This window comes from Xiphophorus couchianus, chromosome 1, assembly GCF_001444195.1.
Source record: "Xiphophorus couchianus chromosome 1, X_couchianus-1.0, whole genome shotgun sequence".
Classification (NCBI taxonomy): Eukaryota; Metazoa; Chordata; class Actinopteri; order Cyprinodontiformes; family Poeciliidae; genus Xiphophorus; species Xiphophorus couchianus.
This window is the reverse complement of record NC_040228.1, coordinates 18,609,867-18,634,246: the sequence shown is the minus strand read 5'-3', so window position 1 is coordinate 18,634,246 and position 24,380 is coordinate 18,609,867. Positions and strand designations below refer to the sequence as shown.

Here is a 24,380-nt window from a genome sequence, read left to right as displayed (position 1 = left end):
CATTACATATAAATAAGCATAAAAATGACCCATGTTTACAGAACAAGCTATATAGTCCAGATACATAAAAGCCAGACACCGCCTGCTACAGAAAGCCTGCCGCTCCCTCCTTATGGAAAATGACTCCCAAACTTAAGATTCTTTCTTCTTACCAATCTGTTTGTCATCTTTTTCACAACTGAAAAACTCCACAAATACTACGTACTAGGATAATGAAGCTTATAAATAAAATTATAGGAACCAGGCAAAAATACCCCCAAATATTCTCCATTTTATTAATTTAAACAAAAGACAGTTAAAGAGATGAAGGAAGGAATTTGTTTATCCATCCAGAATGGGACAAAATACATCAGAGGAACTGTGAATACATGGAGAGAAAAGGCAAAAAACTGATGGAAACAAATGCAAATGTGTAGTTTTATCAAATGGCAGCTGTGTGCCAGAAATGAGGGTCTCACAGGGAGAATGGTCTCATTCTGCCTGTTTAGAACATTGATGTTTGCACATACGGACATCAGGCTGAGATATTTAAAATCACCAAAGGTATGGTTTCCTGTGCTAACATAGTCAATATAATATTGTAGGGAGATTCGAAACTTCTTCTGAGGCCATTGTCTTCTAAAGAAAGAAGCTCATAATGAGTGAACGAAATTTGTGCAGCACCTGGTGCTGTTTTCTGTACACTGAAAACACACTTCATGTGCCAAAATACATCTTTTGTTTGCCCTTATTTTTTGTAAAAACAGTCCAGACCAGTCAAGATATAGACAGCACTCATATCCTGAAGGGATGCTGTGCTATGTGGTATAAACCTGTTAGTAGCTGACAAGTTTTGCAAGGTGGGGCCTCCATCTCCATGGATTTATTTGTCTAACACATCAACACCCACGTTTGATTGGATCTACCTCTTGGGGAATTTGAAGGTCAACACATCAAAATTATGCAGTTTAAACTGTTACTGAACCATTTATCACTTCACCTGTCAGTTAACATAATGTTATTTCAGATCTGTGTATGTCTATAAACCAGACTGGGTGAATATTTTTCCCATATAACCACATACGCCAGTGGCTTTCCACAACTTTTCATAATTATATTTAATGATAAACTGTATGTTTATGTTTTAAGCAACAGAAGACATTGCAACTGCACATTTGACAACAGAAACTTCATATTTATGGGTCTTTATTTTGTGCTCCAGCTGTACACATTTGACAAATATCACTCATTTGTCACAGAGATAAAATGTTTCAACATACTTTTCCATTTTTAATAATTATGATTATGGAACTTTTAATTAATGAGTTAATACGTTCATGTTTTCATTCATGACCTTTATACAACTATTATGATTGTTGTGTCTATGTTCCTTGCTTTTGGATTTTAAAGGAGCTTTTGGAAACTCACCACTGCTTGTATGATTCACCCTCAAACTGGATATACTGAAATGTGTCCAAGTGGGAGTCTGTTTAGAGTACCAACCTTGTGACAAACCCTACCCCTTATGTGTTAATTGTCTGGCTTTCTATTTGTAAATGTAAGATTGGTTGTTGTGAACTTCTTTTCTATTTTGCACCTTTTCTATCTATATGCAAACAGTTCCATGTTTTATGATGACCCTGATGAAGCCCACAAGATTAAATGTGTTAATCTGTTGAAAGAGTTACTTTTTCGATGTGCTAATTACAATATTGCGGCGTGTGCAACATTTTGAACATACTGTATTCAGAGGGTGGCTGTGCTGTCAAGGTTTTGTTAATAAAAACAGCAGAAGAGTTTGTGGGCAATGTTTCACAGGCCGCAACGAGAAGAGATATCTGCCCTATTTGAAAGTTCGAGCCTTGACTTCAAGCCTTATAGGAAGACCTTTGCAGAAGCTTAAAAAAAAAACTGAGCTACTATTATGCAAAATACTACAGACAATGTGCATTACGTTTAGGTAAGAAAAAACCCCACAGTAAGCACAAAAACTCATTAAAATAGCAACAAAAACATCAAAAAAGGGAAACACACTGACTTTTTAATGGTACTAAGTTTTTAGTATCTTATTAAAGCCTTTTATTAAATAAAAATATTAATGATAAATGATTTAGTGGCAGTGGAAAATTCGGATATTTTCTAAAAAAATCAACTAAAAATTGACATTTTACTATTGAGTGCAGGTACGAGGTTGGAATGTAAGCTTTTCAACTGTATCTTATCTGAGTTGCTCAGGTGGGTCATTATGAGGAAGAGGCTTAGTTAATAAGACTAGTCTGACAGGATAAGCTAGTGGTGGCTAATCCTGAGTGGGAAGCACCAACTGTCAAAATACCTGCATTTGGCTGCAATCACACAAAGCTGCATCAAAATAATCACTCTCAAAATGACTGATGGTAAACATGGCAAATAAAACAGGAAATTTAAGGCGCATTAATATAGAACATCAACAGGAATTAAGGAAGCAAGAAAACTGAAAGCTCAAAGCCATCAAGATGCATGAGGAACACACTGAACCTTAGATGTTGATGGAAAATCTTATAAAAAATATGTAAATAATTTTTTTTAAATGTTATCTTGGAGTTTGTGTGTAAAAGTTTAAATATGAAAAAATCACAGTGGGTTAAAATACTTAACCAGCAATTTGCAGCAGGTAAGTGGACAAATCAATATGAATTACTCCGTCATACTACCATTGCAATGAAGCCTTGATTGATGAGTATAAAAAAACCTTAATTTGACATTTTTAAAATTGTATAACAGTGAATTCTATGTAAATCATTTCTGCCCAACATCCTGTCTTCTGCAACAGTGAATATTCTGCTGCTACACTGATGTGTATAGACATAACTTTATGAAGAACATCTACAGTTAACTAACTGCACAACGGTGGCAGAAAGCTGCTTACATTTATAGATTTAAGCTGGCTCATCTGCTCAAATATCTGTGAAATTCCTAAATTAAAATATAAGGTACCTACAGTATGTACACTTACAAAATCAGATCAGTCAAAATCAACATATTATTATTTTTAATGTTTTTTAAATCTCATTATGCCGCCCTGAGGGATGTCACTTTTATATTCTGGAAAAAAAGAGAATATTTTTCCTATTCTTTACATTATTTAACATTGAACGTGCTGTATCTAGCGTGTCTCAGAAGTCGGTTTTGAGCTAGGAAATATATCACATATAATATAATTTTTGTTTTTTGCATGCTTCAGAACAGTGGGACTTGCTATTTGTGTATGTGCTGGCTAATATTAGCAATAATATACCAAAACAGCATATTTCTCTCCATTCAGTATGTTCAAACATTGAAGGAACATGTCCACAAACAGATCTACAGAACTTTTGGTGCTACTGGTTTATTTAGATGCAAACACGATGAAGTCCACGCCTGCATTCTGTGGGCGTGCGGCCATCTTGAATACTAAACGTCCTCAGCAAGCTCTGACTGTCTGAGTTGTATTGTTGTTTTCCTGCCTGGGAACTCAGAAAATCTGACTTTGAAGTACAAAGATAATGCAGCAGCATACTTAATGTAATTCGAATATCTTCTGGGTTGCTTTAGGTCTAATCTGGTTTAAAAAGGTATTAAAAATTAATATGTTAATATCTTAAATAATATCTACTCCATATCTTCTACTTACTTTGAAAGACTTTCTTGAAGGTATACCACAGAACCAGACATTTTTTATTTCCTTTTAAATGGTTAAGTGTTCTCTGAGCCTGACAATATTTTTTGCAAAGACTGACTTAGGAAAGAGTCAGCAAACACTGACTTTTTGCTAAGCCTGCAGTTGAACGGAGCATTTTAAATAACAGATTTATGTCTATCTAATCAAAAGAAATAATAATACCAGGTTTAAACACAATATCAAAGGGAAGAAAACATAAAACAACAAAGAAAAATGTCTCAAAGTCAACCTCAAGGACCACATCCTCCCATGTGATCTGTCTGGTGTGGCAAGATTAAAGCTTAATCACAACACTTTAGGAACGCATGCAAGCCGATCTGAACTTATTATCTTCATGTTTCAAAGCACGAAGACTTTCAGGAAACCACGAGTACAACGAAGAATGGCTTAGACAGAGTTTGTTTTCTATTATTTCTTTGTGCTAAATTTTATTCAGGAAAAACCATTAACAAACAAAAGACACGAAATGAAAAATTAAACATAATTAGTCTGATAAAATTCTTGTTTATTCCAATGTTTTAAGCCAAACCAGCTGAGTGAAACAGTGTTGTCGATGAGAAAGATGTGCTACACCAATAGTAAATAGATGTATAAGTAAATAAACTTATAGAACACTTTTCTTGACATACAGACCATCCAAAGTGATTTTTCCACACAAATATTCACACCAAAATGCAGATCAGCAGATCACTTCAGGTACATTGTCTTGCACTTCAGTGAGAAAAATCTGGAACCAAACTCACAACCTTTCAACTGCACAGCCGTCACCTCATTCTGCAGGTGCGTCACTCATTCTCTACCCACAGGATCACATATAACGTGTCCTGTTTACAGCTGGAGGAAATTTGTTTCACTAATAAGACAATTAAAAGCAGATTCAGTCAATTATCAAAAACCTTTATATAGATTTTTTCAGAACTCAACAGTAATCTTTTCTGGATAGTTTTTGGGGTTTGATCAATCCCATAGTTTTGGAAGTTTACAAACATCATACTGTAGAATATTTTTACCTCACTATAAGTCACAATTCCTATAATGGAAAATAATGCATGGGACTGTTTGAATGTGATATTTGGAAGGTTATTAGATTTCAAGAATCATACATTAGTCCTTTGTGTGCCAATACTGCATATGGTCAATTGCATGAATTCACTTCACTGCCACTAATCCTCATTCCTTATGCAGCAATAGATTGTTTGGAAAAGAATGGAAAGGAGTGCGGACATTATGACAGAAAACAAACAAGATGAGTTAGGAATGCAAGGGTTTTACCATAACTAATAATACCAATATTTAATCATAACTTTTCATTACATCTATTCCTAATATCATTTAAGCTTCATACAACTTCTCCTGAAACAACTTTAACAGCTAATTGTTTTAGATTAAGATCAGAAAGTTTAGGTTAAATAAAAATAATAAAAAAACTATGTACAACACTAAACACAATGATTTAATTGCACTCGTATCCCTGGGAAGCTTTGCATGCGAGTCAGAGCAAATCAACCGTAGGAAAAGAAAGCGGAACATATGCACACACTGTAGAGTATGAAGTTACCTGGAAAAGTCCCATAAAAACCTGGACCAATTCATCACCTGTGAAAACAGTACTAACACAGACGCACACACGCAAATTCCTAGTCATGATCTGCAGGGTTACTCATTAAAGTAGTACATTTGTGCAACTTCTAGTATTACAGTAAGGAGAAAATGAGGAGACAGCCACCAACTTTTCACTGATGGATCTATAAACGTATCTTTATTGAGTAATAAAGAATAGGGGAAATCTATAAAATATGACACTTTGAGAGCTTGCATGTAAGAAGCTGCCGTTTAAACTGACTCACTGTCTTCCACCAAAATAAACACAACATGAAACCACCAGCACATTAGTAGGAAGCAATATAAGAGAGCATGTTCTGAACTGGTGCCAGCAATCAGATAAGGCAGATAACTGGAAAACGATAAAGAAGGGATTTTTATAACGACTTAAATGTGTTTTTTGTTTCTTACGTTTTCCGTACTCTGGGCTTCATCTTGGTGAATAAGGTTTGTTTTGACGCCCATAAAAAGCAGGCACCACCGAACACATGCAGGCCCCCGCATGGATATGAAAATACAGCCTGGGGATTTTACTAATAACAAACACAATGAAGCACCTCTGTGTCTGGAAAAAGGAGGCTATTTTGCAGCAACCAAAACAACTGGGTCATATTAGCACAGACCCAGCTTTCCAAGCCTGCCTGATGCTATTACCAAAGTCATGAGGATCTGCTGGTTATTGAATTGAAAAACCATTCCCTAGTCTCGCTTTCTCCTTCCAAAATATTCCATCTCCATCCAGATGGCTTGGGGTTTCAATCATGTCAGTGCTTGGCAATACGTGTTTGTTTGGCTTTCTCACTGTAAGGCAGTCCCAGGAAAAAAAAATTGTAGTTTCCAGGCCCTTTCTAATGAGAGGGGTAGGGTTACATACAGACTAGAACCAATGATTCTTAATAAAATATAAATCATTTAAAGAAATGCTGTAGGGACTAGTTAGAAATATGGTAGGGTAATCAAATCTTTTGGAAACAATGCAAAATTTTCAACAGCTAACCCAAAATGATAAATTTTCAGCAGATAACAAAAACCAAGATACCAAGTGACATAAGAATTTATACCTCTATTAACATTTTCATATTCAATCACATTAAGTCCACAAACTCCAGTGCATTTCTTTGTGGTTTTATGTGATAGATAAAACAGGTGGCATTACAAGAAAGCGGTTGTTCAAAGGAAGCAATCGGAACTCAGGTTTCCAGAAGCTATGCACATGAAACACAGAAAACATGTAGGAAAATGTGTCCTGGTCAGATGAAGCCAAAACTAAACTATGTGGCCTACATGTCACAAAATTTATGTGACAGGCAACTAACACAACACAATTAACATCTCCACAGTGACAAATGTAGGTGAAAGCATTTGTGGCATGATGACCTGCATCATCAGCTGACCAGACTTGAAAGGAAGTTAGATGTTTCTGAAAACAAAGCAGGTCTGGAAGAAAACTTGACTAGACTGCAGCACAGGTTCACCTTCCAGCAGAATCTGACAACCTCTGCCTGTCTTTTCCTTTTATATCATGTCCATTACGTGAAGAGGAAGCAGCCTGTCGCCAGGTACTGACTGGGAGTGTTTGGGTTCAATATTTCCAGCTTATTTTAACCTGCTTGTTACTGATGTCCTTAGATTTAGAAAAGAAAATACAAACACTTTGGTCTGTATTGTTATTTTATAGTTTTCTCCACTGTTTGTTCGATGAGGGAGTTAAAAAATATCAATAAACTTACAAATTAAATATAAGCGCATGGATGAGTTTATCTATATTTTGTTGGGACATTAGTGATTTAATCGTCCAAATGTTCTTTAGATGATGCAGTTGTCTTTATGTATCTCTGGAGATTCAGGTCTAGATCCATCACTGCATACAGATTTTGGCCCTGATCACTTTCTAGCTGTAATAAGTGAAGCTGTATGCAGATTCTAGATCGTTCTTCTTTAGGTTCAAAGATAATAACTTCAGTTTTGTTTCTACTCATCAGAAGAAACTTCTGCACACTCACACACTGACTTGACTTTCTGCACATTCTCTGTGCTTCAGCGGGTTCATTGTCACCTGGCGGCATTGTAATGTAGAGCTGTGTATCATCTACATAGTTATGGTAATAAATATTATAATATGAGTTAGTGGTAACATGTAGATATTAAATAAGGAGAGCCCCAAGATGGAACCTTGAGGTACCCCACATGTGATCTTTGTTTGCTTCAATGAAACGTTGCCTAATGACATGACAAAATCCCTGTTCTTTAGGTAAGGCTTGAACCAGTCAAGTAGTGTACCAGAGGTACATTTAAAAATTGAAATGTTTTTTAACAGCGGCATTTGAGTTTGAGTCTTTCATTGCTTTGCCATGGAGATAACTAATGACCTAAAAGATTTAAAAGAAGTGATAATAGGTTTAAATTATCACTTTTATCGCTTTGTCATAGCTGTAACGCATAATACCATAATTAAATTTTAAGTCAACACTGCCCATGTTGTACTGATACTAGTAACCACAATCATTTACTTATGGTTTATTAGATTTATGTCAACTTAAGTTACATTTATAAAATTCCTTAAATAAAATTTTAATTGGAGTCAAGAAATATTTTTAAAAAGAACAGAATACAAAAATACACTAAGGTTTTTATGTTAAAAACTTCCAAAATCTGAGATAAGTTAAGCATGTTAGACATAATTAGCTTATGTCTATCATATAAACTCCAATGAAATATACAGAAGTAATAGACTCTAATATAAAATAAAAACTCCCACACAGTGTGAATGCTTTTGTACGACACTGTATGAACAAAAATTCAAACACATTTACAATATGTGTTAGTATGTTATGTCAGAGGTCACTAGTAGGACAGATGCTCCACTTCACATCCCCAGATGAATTCATCTGGGGATGAAGCCACTACTAACCTGGTTTATCCCAACAAAAGCTTAATTCTCACTAATTATATATAAAGAGGGACATTGGTATATCACTCACTATGTTTGTTGTTGTTTTCAGGGCACGGCGTGCTTCTAACAAACTCCTGGGGATGACCATGCTTGGGTGTTTGGCCCCTTGGCAGGCCTGGTGAGGACAGCTTCCCAAGCCTGGGGCCACTGGAGCTCTCCATACCTACAATGGTAGATTATGAGGTTAAAGGCTTTCTGCTGCTCATTAATCTGTTCCCAATGTTTGTAAGAACATTATTAGCACTCCATTACATCAATAGTCTGTGAAGATGCTCTCTCCTTGTTAATGCAGAGTCTTCATACTGGTCATTGGTACTGTTGGACTAAAGGTGGAGGCACACACATCATCTGCAGTGGTAATGAGGGTGTGACCTTCCATGTTTCATTTCAAAATCAATAATCTGACTTGCACACTAACTTCATGCTCTGCCCATTAGACAAAAGGTACGTCAAAGTAAGGACAGAGACAAGAACTGCTGCTCTGCTTGCTGTCTAGCTTATGAACAACCAACTGTGTTCAGAACTCAACAGTACTTTGCTGTCACCTGGTTGACAGCAAAGTTTTCTGCTTTACATTATTAATTATCAACATTAATTGTTGAATCTCAACACGCCTACTGTATAAATAAAATGTACTGTTCCTAAAATTTTGATGAACAAGGCTGCCAATTGTTAATTGGCAGCCAACATGCTTTTAGAATCCAACATGCTTTCACTCAAATGTTACTTTTTATAAATTACAACACCAAACTGTATGACACCCAGGAGGAACCAATCAGTTTCCATTTTCACGCCATGCTTTACAATATATACGCGCTTCTGGATGATGTATCCTGGAAATAATTTGCTTTAATTTTGCTTAAAGATATTCTGACATGCATAGCAAGTGCTCTGCATTAAACAAGAAGTTGAAATGCACATAAGCACAAACAGGAACTAGAGAGCATGCAGGAACAGTAATTTAGTATGACTGAGGGGTGTTAGATCACCCAAGCCCTGAAACTAACAAATGTGGGTAAAAAAAAACAAAAAAACAGAAATGAGTAACTGTGAGACTTTAGTGCAAAAACCAGTAAAACAAAACTGAACAAATAAACAGAGATTAAGTTTGCAAGGTTCTTTGCAAAAAGTTAAACATATACTTTCTTTTAAATTGGTACATAGCTAATGTATATGTACTGTAATTAAAATGTAGCTTACTTCAAATATTAAAATACAACATTCACATTGTAGGAAAATACTTTGTGAATGCTTTGAGTTTGTGTGAATTTTTTCCCTCTGTTTACAAATGACAAAATATTAAAATATATGCAAACAAACAATGGAGCTAACAAACTTTCAATAAACTTGGTATTTTCTCACTTAACAAGCTAAAGGCCAAACAGTTTCAGCTCCACCTAACACTGTAAACCGTTTAGTAGGTTTCTCTAAAACATTTCACCATACTGATCCCACGGTTTAATGATCTTTTAATTAGATGTCAGAGAGAGTGGCATAGTGACCGTCTATACAGAGATTAGTGTTCCACTTCCAACTACTACAAACTGCTGGTCAGCTATCTGAAAGACGGCCACTATATATTATTTTCTGATTACAAGAAAAACATTTATCTGTTTAGAAATAGTTGTGAAAAAAACAGTCATGGCATGAAACGTGAGTCTAATGAAGCTAAAACTGTTTTGACACTACAGCTGGCAAGTCACAAGCATGAAGCCAACAGCAAGCTGGCTAACTGAGCAGATAGCACGACAAAGTGACCAGCAATAAATACTGGTGTATCTATAAAAACCAGAACAGCAACAAAAGAAAATCTTCTTAACATTAAGAACTTATAAACTACTACAACATTTAGCAAGTGCCTTTGCTTTGGTCTATGTAGAATCAAAATAACATTGTTATTAATTTAGGCCCTGAGTTAATGCACCCGTTTTCAAATTTTACACCCATGTTATTTTTTAGTGTTGTCATTTTGCACCCACCTACTGTACTTCCATTTAAAAGCTGTAAACAAATACAATGTGATTAAACCATTGTGTATCAGTTTTGTTTTTACTTGCAGTAACGTTTTGACCTGAAATATGAAAATAGTGATAAATTGCTAAAATTTTATTTTAAAAAATCCATAGTTTTCTGAAATCAGAGTATTAAAACCTGTTTTATTTTGTTGGATTCTGGTTCAATACAAATTCAAAAAAACTTTCTTGATCCCAAAGGAAAATTAAATAACTCTTATCCATGTTCAGACTAATTGATTGCTCTAAAATGTTGTGCCATGATTAAACCAAATTAACTCTAAATAACATCCAACTAGTAGACATATTATTTATTGGACTCCTAAAGCTACATTTCCCTACAGTAAGGCTAGAGCACATATTAGAAAATAACTTGAAACTTAAGGGAGTCTATAGTTAAGTCTCAAAATGTACTACAAAAGTACTAAATGGCAAAAGGTTGGAATGACCAGAAGAACTCATTTAACATTAAAATATATACTTTTAAAATGGTTGAAAAAACTGTTTCTATTTTAAAATAAAACAAATTTGATATTATTGTGAAACAAGCATTTTTACTCTCATGTTTTTGTTTTTTAATTAGGAACAATAATGTCCCGAATACAATAAGTAATTCCATAAAAGATTCTTTGACACCATCCTTCAAGTTATAACGAATACAAGCCTGTGACACCTCAAACAAACCAACATGCAAACAAGTATTTCCCACTGCACGTGGCCCACTGCCACGGTGTTTGTCAGCTATGGTCAGGCTCAATTTGACCATGTGAGTACGGTAAATAAAAACAATAAAAGTGTTCCACTTTTTCCTCCTTTAGTCCGACCACACCTACCTGAACTGTGGGGTCAGTCACTCAGCAGCAGGAGCCCTGGGGGGCCCCACCGGGTCACCCACGTGACGGGAGGAGGAGGTCAGGAGACAGGCACCAAAGTGGGCGTTTTTTCCACCAATGTTATGTTACATGGCAATCACACCTGCTTGTACGTCAAGGGCCGTTCAAACAGGAGGCTGGGGGGCCGAAGGGACACGGACAGCCGTCAGCCTCGTCTCTTCTGAACACGACGACAAAAAGACGAATCACGCTCCCGAGTGTCCATGAAAAGAAATCCAGTGTAGTTTCACCTCATTCCCAGCTTCCAAACGCATTCTCCTCCCTCCTCCTTTTCTGCATTAATATGTACACCACGAGGTACTTCTCCAACCTCCGTCTTCTCCTTAGACCCTCCAGAAATATTAACAAAACACCCAGGAAACACGACCAGGTCCTCGGCTCCTGAAGGAAAAATATTAGAATACAGAATGGTTTATATAGGCAGTGAAGCAAAATGGCGACTTTATTACGAAGGAGGAGTAAAAAAAAAAAAAAAATCCCTGCGCTGGCTGTAGCTGAAGGGAGGCACAAAAATATGTTTAGTGCAGTAATTTCGACGGCTGTGAGACAGTCGGTTAGAGTAAAAGAAAACGAAGCGAAGGAAAAGAAGAAACGTCGGATGTTAGTCCAGTCCCCGGCTCCTTACCTCGGGATTATTTCGGCTTTTTTATACGGATTTTATCTCGGCGGTCGTGTACAGTATTACAGTAGTGTGTGTTGGGTCATGCGCGTATCCACTCCACCTTTGACAGTTGCAGCCACAGTCTTGATGCAACTTGCGAGCTCTCGCGTTGTTATTATTATCTATTTCGAAGTGAATAACAACAGTGTGGGGTTGCTCTGGCTGATAGAGTCGCTGCAATATACCCCGGCTCTCGCTGCTCTTTCGACGTAACGGCGCTGGTCCCTGACGAAAAAAAGGGTCAGGGCTTAAATTCCTCATATCAGCCCTCGTTAAGTGTTTGCATCGAGCTGCTGCTAAATATTCGACCAATCTGACCCGCAGCTTGAGTTCAGTCTGTGCAGTCTTCTCTCTGACAAAAAAAAAAAAAAGACATCTGAAAATCAAGTATGAGAGAAATTTACTGAATATACCACTGAAGGCAAAAAATATTTCCTTATGTCATCATTACCAGTCTCTGTAATATTTTCTTATATTTCCACAGAATTCAAGGTCATCACCTAAGATATTAAGTCCTATTTATTTCAAGTAATGGCATTAATGGGTCTAATGCAATATTTAATCTGCATTAGATGCTCTGTCAGCTGGCTGCGGGGTATGTGCACATGGCTTTTCACCCATCTAAAGCGGCAAATAATAAATGTTTCTCACATATGGTGGGAGCCTACATTTTTCTCATAAGGACAGCTGACTTCATGAATCATTCATGGTTTCATTGCCACCTCTCTGTGTTTCAGTACAACAACAGAGGGACTCTCTTACTCTGACTGGTGCCAGTCAACATGGACTGATATTCTCCTATTAGTGGAAATAATCTGAAATCATGATGTAATTTATGTAGAAAAAACGATTTTAGGTGTCGCCTCTGGAGGGCGGCATAGCTTAACTTTAGTGTTGCCAAGTATATTGTTAGAATTGCCAAATATGTAGTGTAAAAGGCATATGGGAAATGAAATATATTAATAAAATGTAAAAAGGGTGAGAGACATTATTTTTGAGTTCTGTGCATAAATAAAAAAAAGCATACCACTTATTATGTACACATAGTTGTATTAGAGTATCAATAATTAGAATCGACTATATAAAATTTATATTTTCATTCTTAATCTTATTATTTTCACCATTATTATTATTACTGTTCTTACAAAGTAGGTATTCATTTATTTTATTCAATTTTCTGTTGTAATTTACTTGTACCGCTTTATTTACTGCTGTTATTGCAACTGTGGTTGATAACAATGAAGTATTGTTTTTTCTTTTTCTTCTTGTTCTTCTTCTTCTTGTTCTTCTTCGTGTGTGAGGAGGGTGAGTGGAGAGCGGAAGAAGAGTGAGAGAGAGAGCGAGTGTTTACTTTTCTATCTTTGTTTTGTCTTACTGTTTTTTCACTGGGTGTTCATATTGCTTGTTTAATTGTTACTTTGTGTTTTAGTTTAGTCACGCTTTAAGGGGTTTTGTGGGTTTGGGGGTGGCCGTCAGGCCGGCGTCTTCGGACGCCATGGTGGTTGGTGATGGGAATGTTTTGTCCTCCACGCTGACACGGAAGAACGGCGTCAAGGTGGGTGCCGGTTCTCCGTGCAGCGTGGAGGAAGTTTGTTTGGCGGTGGGTAAAGACATTGGGTATGGGGCAATTAAATCGGCGGCTAGGATGAACGGGGCGGTTGTTTTGTTTGTTGAAAAGGTGGAACAGGCTCAGCACTTGGTGGAGGTGGGCGTTTCTGTTAATGGCTTGTTTTTGCACGTTTCACCTTTAACTTTACCGGCGACTAAAATTACACTTTCAAACGTTCCTCCGTTCATTAGTGACGAGTTTTTAATTAAAGAACTGTCACGACACGGAAAAGTGGTGTCGCCGATTCGAAAGGTTTTATCTGGTTGTAAGTCACCTCTGCTTAAACATGTTGTGTCGCACAGACGTCAGTGTTTTATGTTATTGAATAGGAGGGATGAGGAGCTAGATTTAAGGTTCCATGTTAAGGTTGATGGATTTGATTATATGTTGTTTGCTACTTCGTCACATATGAAGTGCTTTGGGTGCGGCCAGGAAGGCCACATTGTAAAAATGTGTCCAGGCAGAGCCGAGCCGGCTCAGCCGGCTTCAGCAGAGCAGCAGCAGCCTGCTGCTGCTGAGCGGGAAAGAGAGCCACTGGGTGAGGCTACGACGGCGGAGGATTCCGCTACTGACGCGGGTGGACCCGCGTTAGCGGAGGGGGAGCCCACTGCTGACGCGGAAGTACCTGCGGTGGTGGTAAGAGAGGATGTTGACAGCATTGTTGGGAATGATAGCACGGTAGAAATGAGTGTGTGTGAGAACATTAATGAGAGCAGTGTGTTGAGTGGTGACGGTGAGAATGGTGAGAAAGGTGAAGGAGTACAGAAAGATAGTGAGCAGAGAGAGCGGGAAAGGGTGAGGGGTGAGAAGGAACAGTTAGCGGGTGGAGCTCAGGGTGAACAGAGAGAAATGCAGGTAGATGAACAGGATGAAGGAAAAGGTAGTGTAGAGAGGGTGGAGGGAGATGTAGTGGAGAAAGAGAAAGGACTGACAGATGATGAGAGAGAGGTGGAAGCTTCTGCCCCAATAAAAAGAAGGAGCAAAAGAAAGAACGTGGTGGCTGCTGCACAAGCTAGCAAACAGGCCTGCAAGCTACCTGCAGACAAAAAAGACGGGTCAGATAGCAGTGATGCTGAGAGCTGGTTTTCAGACACCAGCGATGTATCGGTTACTCAGTCAAGTACCAAAGAACCGAGATACCCTGTTGAGGCTTTTCGCATCTTTTTACGCCAAACGAAAGGCTTGAAAGGTGTTAAACTCGAGAGTTATTTTCCAAATCTGAGAATGTTTTATTTTTCTGCCCGATATCACATAAGGAACAGAGAGTTGTCCGGTTTTGCGGATACAGAAGTGTTTAGACTGAAAAAAATAATGTCTAAGGTCAGAAAACAATTCTGAGCATTATGATGTATGACAGGATTTCATTTTTTTCCTTGGTTTGTTGTGTGTTTTTTTTTAACCCCCTACCCAGTATGGATTCTTTTAAAGTGGCATCTTTAAATCTTAATGGGGCGAGGGAGGCGGGAAAACGGGCATTAATTTATCAAATGATGAACCAGAAAAAGATTGACATCATTTATTTGCAAGAAACACATAGTGATTGTAATACTGAAACGGACTGGGGTAGAGAGTGGAGAGGAGAGGTGGTGTTGAGCCACGGCACCTCACAGAGTGCGGGAGTAGGCTTCCTCTTCTCCAAAGCTTTCACCCCGAATTCCATGGACATTGAACACGTTGTTCAGGGGAGGTGTCTTTTAGTTAGAGCTTGTTTTGATCATTTTAGCCTGGTTTTTATTAATGTTTATGCTCCCATTGTCAATACAGAGAAAAGGTGTTTTTTTGAGAAAATTGGGGAAAGGTTGGGAGATTGTGTGTCAGAGGATTATGTTTTTATAGGTGGGGATTTTAATTGCACTGAAAATGATGTTTTAGATCGAAACCATGCAGAGCCGCATCCGGCAGCCCAACACGTTTTGAGGCAGCTGGTCTCATCTCACGGCCTGGTGGATGTATGGAGAAGGATGCACGCAGGCTCCAGGCAGTACACATGGTCCCACATTAAAGATAACCGTATCGCTTTAGCTAGACTTGATCGTATTTATTGTTTTAAACATCATTTTAATGTGTTTAGAACATGTCAGATTGTGCCGGTGGCCTTCACAGATCATTCGTTGCTCCTAGGTGCTGTGTTTATTAGAAACATCTTACCTAGAAGCGCGTACTGGCATTTTAATTCGATTTTAACTCATGACTGTAGTTTTAAGGAAGTTTTATGTCATTTTTGGATTGGTTTTAGACAGAAAAAGTCTGATTTTACCTGTCTGAGACAATGGTGGGATTATGGGAAGGTCCAAATTAAGCTGCTGAGTCAACAACACACTGTTAATGCCACTCGAGACATCACCGGATCTATTAGAGATCTGGAGATGAATATTGTGGACTTAGAACGCCTTAGTGACTCCACTGGAAATCGAGAGTATATTGAAGCTCTTAAATCTAAAAGGCTAGTCTTAGCCAACCTGTTGGAGAATAAAGTCCAAGGCGCATTGGTCAGATCTCGGGTGCAGAACATCGCAGAGATGGATGCTCCCTCCAGCTTTTTCTTCGGCTTGGAGAGGAAGCACGGGCAGAGGAAGCAGATACATTCGTTGATGTCGGACGCGGGGCAGCAACTGAGTGAGCCGGGACAGATCAGGAGGAGGGCGGTGGAGTTCTACAGTTCCCTATATCGTAGTGAGTACGAGGAAGATGAGGAATTGTATGAGGAGTTTTGTAGTGAACTGCCTCAGGTCTCTGAGGAGACTAACGCTGACCTGGAACGCCCTCTGGGGCTCCAGGAGCTCCACGCCGCTCTCTTTAGTATGCAGGGTCAGAGGTCCCCGGGCGTTGACGGGCTCACTGTAGAGTTCTACAAGGCCTACTGGGACCTTCTGGCCCAAGACTTGCTTGAGGTGTACACCGAAAGTCTGCAAACCGGCTCACTCCCCCTGTCGTGTCGCAGGGCGGTAATCACCCTGCTGCCCAAGAAGGGCAACTTGCAGGAAATAAAGAACTGGCGCCCCGTGTCCCTCCTCTGCACCGACTATAAAATCCTCTCCAAGGCCCTGGCCACCAGGTTAGGGAAAGCTATGGAGCAGGTCATCCACCGGGATCAGACTTATTGCGTCCCCAGCAGGTCCATGGTAGATAACATCTACCTAATTCGGGATGTTTTGGAGGTCTCTGGTTCATTGGGTTTACAGACTGGCTTGATTTCATTGGATCAAGAAAAGGCGTTTGACCGCGTTGAACACGGCTTCCTCTGGAAAACCATGGGGAGGTTTGGGTTCGGCGAGGGTCTGATCGCCATGATCCAGGTGCTGTACAGTGGCATTGAAGGTGTGTTGAAGGTCAACGGTAGCCTGTGTGCTCCTTTTAGGGTGCGTAGAGGCGTCCGACAGGGCTGTGCGCTGTCGGGGATGCTCTATGCACTCTCCTTGGAACCCCTCCTCCGGAAAATTCGCTCAAATGTTCATGGTTTGGTTTTACCTGGTTTTATAAACAATAGGGTTTTATCTGCTTATGCTGATGATGTTGTTGTTTTTATTAGAGACCAACAGGATATCAGTGTTTTAACCAAGATTACGGACCAGTTCTCTGTTTTATCTGCTGCGAGGGTGAACTGGGGCAAGAGCGAAGCCCTGGCTGTCGGTGAGTGGCCCACGGGGCTCCCGGTTCTCCCTCAAGGTCTGATATGGAAAAGAGATGGTTTTAAGTACCTTGGTGTATTTTTAGGCAGTAAAGAAATTGTAAAAAAGAACTGGGAAAACGCTGAACAAAAAATACAAAACAAACTGTCAAAGTGGAAGTGGTTGCACTCGCAGATGTCGTATCGAGGCAGAGTGCTTGTATTGAATAATCTTGTCGCTTCCCAGCTGTGGCATAAACTGGCGGTGTTGGACCCACCATCCGGCCTACTTATGAAGGTCCAGGCAGAGATGGTTAAGTTCTTCTGGAACGGTCTACACTGGGTGCCGCAATCTGTGTTGTTTTTACCGAGAGAGGAGGGGGGTCAGGGCCTTGTCCACCTGGCTAGTAGAACGGCGACATTTCGTTTGCAGTTTGTACAGAAGTATTTGACGAGATTTCCTGTGTGGAAAGATGTGGCCAGTTGCATTCTTAGACGTGTGAACTTTCTTGGGCTGGATGCTGCTTTGTTTTTTACTGATTTTAGTTTTTTAAAGTTAAAAGGGCTGCCCCAGTTTTATCAGAGTGTTTTTAAATCGTGCGCTTTTTTTAATTTGCACAGATCAAACACGACTGATTCACTGTATTGGCTTTTAGAGGAGCCATTAGTGTGCGGCGCACGGCTGGATGTAGCAGACAGCACAGTGCCGGGTGTCGCTGGAATGCTGTCCAGGGCCGGAATAGTGACCCTGCAGCAACTGATACAGGTGGCTGGACCGGACTTTGAAAACGTCCAAGAGGTCGCTTCGACGCTGGGGGTCCGGTCTGCCAGATTTACGCGACGTTTTCTGGAAAGAGTGAGAGAGCGCCTGACGGCTGAGGAGAGACGACTCCTGCAGCGGTACGTCGCAGAGGAGTGTCATCCGGATCCGTCTGATTCTTTTCCAGATGTGCTTTTAGATCCGGACTTTGAAGAAGACGGCGGCCCCCTCCTTAAGGGGAAAAAACTGGATCTGTGTAGGACAGACTCGAAAGTACTGTACAGATGCTACATTAAGATTCTGAACAAAAGGACTTTGTACAGAAGGCCCGTTAGCGTGTGGACCGACAGATTCGGAGGATCTCGGCCACAATGGAGGACTTTGTACAAGCCTCCAATACGAAAAAGGACTGGCGATATGCAGTGGAGGATACTGCACGGTGCCATTGCCACAACCTCGTTTTTGGCGATCATCAGTCCCGGCGTGGTGAATGAGTGTCCTTTCTGCAGGTTATCTGAGAGTGTTTTTCATGTTTTTATAGATTGTGCACGATTACCTGTGTTTTTCACTGTGCTGTCGACATTTTTTAGTCTTTTTAGTGTAGTTCTCACCAGTTCTGTTTTTATTAATGGGTTTCCTCACAGTAAAGCCACAAGATTTAAGTCACGGATTTTAAATTATTTATTATCTGAAGCCAAGATGGCTATTTATTTAACTCGACGTGATAAGATGCAGGCTGGACCTCATTTGAGTATTATTGATGTGTGGAAGATTAACGTGAAAGCCAGACTGAGGCTGGAGTTTTGCTTTTACAAAGCTACCGGGAACCTCAAAGAGTTTGTGGACCTGTGGGGGTTTGAAAACAGACTGTGCTCCATTTCAGAACAGAACGAATTAGAATATAACAAATTATTATTATAAGTGTTAATTATTGTGCTGCTGATTGTTTGATTTGATTTTTATTGTTTAATAAATGTTGTGTTAAAAATCAAAAATCTTGTTCTACTACTACTATTATTATTATTATTAGACAAATAATTAATTTTTATTTGTCTCTCCACGTTCAGTCAAGGTTTATGACCAGAAATTACCCACTAGAGGGCAGTACAGTTCAATCATTTCTCAGAGTAGAAAGGCAAAACAAACACCTCATCATTGTGACTTCAAAACTTATGATTTGGATGCATATCTTACTGGTTTTCGCAATTGTTGACTGTACAGTGTTTTTTTTTTAAGACTTTGTATGGTTTTATGATGTAATGCACCTTAAATTGCCTTGTTGCTGAAATGTGCCCTACAAATAAACTTGATTGATTTGTAGAGCCCAAAATTTCCTGACACTCCAGGAAATTTTGGGATATTTTATACTTGTTCATAAGTGATGACTGGTAGAACCATCAAGTCTATGGTGATCCTGAGTTACAGCTGCCATTCCTAGCTGATTGAGTTAAATCTAAAACACACGTTTCCTGTTTAATCGGTTCTGATAAATACTTCACTTTGTGGCACTGTTAGACCCGTGAACAGTACTTGAGAGCATGATACAGGTTTATGCTTATTCTCCTTATCGGCTGAGTAAGCACAATCATGTATTTTTTTTAACTGGCAAGAGATAACTACTTTTTTCCTAGTAAGTTTTCAAATCAAAAGCAACTAAGCGCACTAACGTCATTCTCATTACTATCTTTTAACACTCTACTTGACAGTTCGGCTCCTCATAAAAAAAATACAGTTTTGTGCTATTTATATATATATCAGTCAAGCAGCTGTTAAAGGAGAGATGGAAGACATAGGAGTGTTTCACATTTAGTTTCTGTGCTGTCAGAGAATTGAGAGCCAGCAGATCAAAGTCACAAGGAAATAGTTACGAATCAGAAAAAGCACGGGCCTCAAACAGAGAACAGTCACAAAAGCTCCCATTGTGGAAGCATAGTTTCCAAATGGTAAATAGAAGAAAACAAAAAGAAAAACATAATAATAAACAGATTCCAATTAACTGAAGCATCCAACCATCTGCTATGCAGATGTATTCCCCTACCAAGGTTGAGAAGGTCACTGTTCACTGAATCTGTTTATCATACATGTGTCCTGGAACTAACAGGTGAGATGCTTGATGTCTTGCAGTAATAGGATTTATTTGAGTGTGTATGTGTGTTCTCAATGCGTGCGATGATGCGTCAGCGAGAGACAAAGTCATCATCTGTTTGGGCAACACTTAGTTTTCACAGAGTCAAAGTTGTGACTCATGGACCTTGAATAATGTTTCAGAACAGATGGAAGATTAAGGCATATTTAAATTATATAGTCAATAGCTATTCTGACAATAAATCTGGCTCGGGGTTTAGTGGAATTATTTTACAGAAAGGGTATTTTTTAAAGAAAACAAAGCAACATGGATGGATCTGCTGAAAACAAAGAACTACCTCCAAGTTCTTTGACTCAGCTCAACAAGTAGAAAGTTTCAACTTTAATACAATTGGGTGTTTAAACAAAGTAGTGATCCAAAACACACAAAAAAATTGTTTTGGAATTGTTAAAGCAGGGCAATATAAAGGTGGTGGAGTGGACATTAAATCAAATATTAGTGCAGGTGTATGCGTTGGGCCTGTATGTGTAATTCTGACCATATATTAACTAGAAAAAAGCTAGTGAAATTCAAACTTGTGCCTGCTTTGGAAATTCACTGAAGTTGTTGTCCACCCTGAAAAAAAGAAAGGGTCAAATGCATCATTGAAAGACCAGGATTAATCTTACATTAAGTCGCTTAAATAGTGCGTGTAAACCTCTCACATACATTGCATTAAATATCACTGATGTGTATAATGTGGGTGTCTTTGGTTGCCCGTTTGCTATTTCATAGATTGTTAAATTGTCCAGGCAGAACCCCGGCTCTTGCCCATGGACCACTGGAGAAATGCAGGCCTTGGTGATCCTTTGCTGGACTAAATAAAGTTAGAAGATGGATGGAGTTGAGGACAAGCACTGATATGAATCATGTCAGTCCTTCAAAACAAACTGTTTCTTAATGTATTTATGTGTAATGAAGACTTTGTGATTCACTGGAATGAGTTCTCTAGCTGTATTTTTGTATGAATATTAAAACCATCATAGTAATTTCATCTCTACTTGCAGATACATCTATATTTATATATATATTTTTTTTAGTACACTAATTTATATAATGGGAAACACTGAAGGGGGAAATAGAAATTAAGATGTTCTTATTACTAAATTATCCACTGAATATGCAAATTAGTACTTTTATACTTGCAACATTTTATAAAACAAAAACTAATTTTAATGTAAGCAATTAACTGGGAAACTATTTTGCTTCTCACTAATTTCATTTTGTCTACTGCAAAATGAAAGAAGGAACTGTGATTATGTATCCAATTTTAAATTGTGGTGCACTTTTTTAATCTTTTTTATGTTTATGAACAAGTTTAGCTTTTGAGCAATTAAAGGACATTATTTCCCTTGATGAGAGCAATACAAACTTTAAATATTCATCAACTGAAAAAAAAGGGATGAAGCGATAGCATAAACATGTTTGAAGAACAGGTGGTAAAGGATTCTGTACTATAAGGACAAAATCTTCATCACTTAATCACTTGGGGGGGGTTTTTAAAGAAAAATGTAGTATTGAGCATTCTTTTTTCCCTTTCTACCTTCTATTTTTAAAATGATTTTTCTATTGTCCTTTTTGCATCACATGTGGTTGTTTTAACATCAGTTTGGTAAAAACTATTAGCTTAATCATGCAGACAAATATGCACCATGTCAGTACATCAGGGTCAACAGTTTTTCTCAGTAAGTTTATTCAAAAACAGCTGTCGTCATGTTCCATACATACATTTATGTTTGAATCTGTAGAGCAAAGCGAACTGTACTTTTTCTGCATTTGAAACAGTTCATCGATGATCAGTGAACAGAAACCGAATGTGTTGATATTTACAGTGGATTAGGTCTACTAAAAATTACACAGTGCGTTTTCTTTTTTTTAACAGTCACTCACTGTTCCCTGTGACTCCCTGCTAAAGGATGCATGGATGGATGTTGGATGGGCAGGTTTTCTTCACTGGATGTTTGTTTATTTTATTCATTTATGTGACATGAGAATCATCATTCTGCAAAGCTGAGCGTTACTCCCTGGAATTACATCTGCAGATCTGGCTTCAGTCACTTAGGGAATCTGGTATCTGGCTTGCTGTCATTGTTGGCAGTCTTGCTTTCTGAGCTTTAGAAACTTCAGCATCATCTCCGGGAAAGAAACCGAACAGAATACAACAGAGGGATGTATTTTTTTTCCTCCAGTGCTTGCAAGTGACAAATGATGTAAAATATAAAGATTCACACACAAATGACTTTCTTTCCCTTGGCAGACCTTCACAGCTCTGTGGAAATGGTTTCTTAATTTAGCTACCAGATAGTCCTTTCCCATTTACCTCTAGCTATTCAAATTATTGCTTTGTCAGACCTATGCAGTTAGAGAGCATTGTGTTAACCCCATGAAACCCTTTGATCAGTCATTAAATCACAAATACATAAATTAAAGTGTTTGTTACTCTACTACACTCAATTATATATAAAGGTTAATTTTTTCAGTACTACACTGCAGAGAAGTCACAATACAAAAAGGATTATTGTGGGAATGACATTCATCTCATAGTATTGTAGATGGAACGTTTCCGTCATTTTATGTTAGTAGCTCTGTTTGTTCATATGTATTCACACCATGACTCAAGGAATTAACCCAGAATTCCTTGATATAAAAACATGTAATATAATCACTGGTGCAGTGGTCTTAAAGGGATAGTTCAGATTTCTTCTATGTAGTTCTGTGCAGAGGTTATGAGCAGTCAATATCTTACCCACAGCAGATACCTCTATACATAAACTGTTACATTGTAGTTGTTTTCCACTGCTCTATTTTTTTTTTATCACCAGGCAGTTACTCTTCAAGGTTGTACAACATGAAGTACTTGGCTAAACAAGTTTTACATTACTTGTACTTGACTAGGTGCTTCAGTGTATATGACTATACACCTCTACAGTATGGAAATAAATGCCAGCATGAGTGTCATCTGTAGCTCCCTACCAGGGTTCCCATGAAGCTCAAGTTTTTGTAATCATGCGGAGTGAGCGCTGAGCTGAAAAACCAAACTCCCATGCAAAGGGTGAACAAAGCACACTGCAGAAAGAGAGAGTGGTGAGACTGATCACAAGCACAATAAGAAAAAACAACTATGTCTGTTTTTTTTTTGTTTTTTTTAGAAGTACAGCATATGGAGACACTACTGTGCTGTCTTTCATGTATGGATAAAGTATGTCTGAGAAACAACAAGTATTTAAAACTAGATATTCTGGTGAAAAATTCCTTAATTCTTACTTTCTCTTTTGAATGAGCACTATATTACAGGTGCGTTGAGGCTGTAGTGAAAACTGTATATTTCCAAGTGGCTCACAGACACAGAGAGGCATGCTAAAGGCCTTACATACAGTATATAAAGCAGTGTTTGAATGAATCACAAGGATTCTTGAGATCAAAGTTCTTGTGCTTTCCAACTAAGCAAATTCTGACCAGCAGTTAGTTTAACTCTCCAGATAAAACTACCCTCCAGATCTCTACAGTTAAGCTGTTCAAAGAGCTAGTGCTGCAGACAAGACTCAGACTACTCATAGCTGCTCCACAGAGCTATTTATTTAACTAAATCAAAGCGGATCTCTATGAGTCCAATTTTTCAGACTTTAATTTCAGTTAGAGCTGTCCAGTTGGTTCAATCGAAATGAAAATCAAAAGGGACATTTTTAATGATCCCACCAGTGCCAGGTCTGGATCATCCCTGGAATAGTGATAATCTTCCATTGCATCATTAGGTTACAGAGGGTCTCCCTGCTTTGAACGGCTCTTTGTCTTTGTCACAGTGCCTGTAAAGCAGATTGGCTGCATTGAATGGGAATCCTCCAGACCAGTTGGCATAGAGTCTATAGGCTCGTCCTCCCCCTGCTTTCACTTGTTGATTCTCCGCTCACATATCTGGAGATAGCAGCTCTTCTGCAGCTCCTGGAGATGTATTGTGACAGGAGACGAGGAGAAGGACTGCCAAGCACATCCTTTGATGAGCTAAGAGAAATTTCCAAAGGAGGCTGTGGAGAGAGGAGAAGGGGAAAAAAAAATTAGTGCATCACCAGGCCTCACATGGAAACAGTGCTGTTTTTAAGTGAAGCGATTCACTGTTCCCACGTCAGGCCTTTAGCCGACTGGTGGCCAGAGGTCTCCATGGACGTCTATTTTATTTTAAGTAATTATTATGGATAGACACAGTGTATGGGAAATGCTGCATGTAATAACAAGCCAACAAATTACAAATCAGTTCTGTATTAGAATAAAATAACAAAATATCAATAGCAATACACATTTAAAAATGTATTTTGATTTTTTCCCCCCAAGATGTCTAGTCATGTTTAGTCACATTAGCATATGATTAATCGAGAGAGGCAAAAGCACTCAAACCCCTTGAACATTTTGTCGTATTATAACCTTAACATTTTTTGTATGTTAATAGATTTCTTTTACTGTGAAAGAAAGTAGCAACACCATTAT

The 24,380-nt window shown here is 38.6% G+C and overlaps 2 protein-coding genes across 5 annotated transcripts in view; both read right to left on the bottom strand.

The window, feature by feature from the left end:
* Positions 1-12,126, bottom strand: part of znf512b (zinc finger protein 512B) — a 36,219-nt gene extending 24,093 nt beyond the window's left edge. Inside the window, exons 1-4 of one of the 4 annotated variants that reach the window (XM_028014078.1) lie at positions 11,765-12,126; positions 11,370-11,520; positions 11,080-11,255; positions 8,263-8,397 (exon numbers count right to left, since the gene is read on the bottom strand). In XM_028014078.1, the coding sequence (XP_027869879.1) occupies positions 8,263-8,395 (133 nt within the window). In that variant the 5' untranslated portion in view covers positions 8,396-8,397; positions 11,080-11,255; positions 11,370-11,520; positions 11,765-12,126. The other 3 variants (XM_028014062.1, XM_028014084.1, XM_028014070.1) reach the window with 3 other exon arrangements.
* A 9,438-nt stretch (positions 12,127-21,564) lies between these two features.
* The window catches only part of samd10b (sterile alpha motif domain containing 10b), a 53,821-nt gene continuing 51,005 nt past the window's right edge, over positions 21,565-24,380 (bottom strand). Inside the window, exon 5 of the mRNA XM_028022532.1 lies at positions 21,565-23,923. Coding sequence (XP_027878333.1) covers positions 23,901-23,923 — 23 coding nt within the window. The 3' untranslated portion in view covers positions 21,565-23,900. The remainder of the gene's footprint in view (positions 23,924-24,380) is intronic.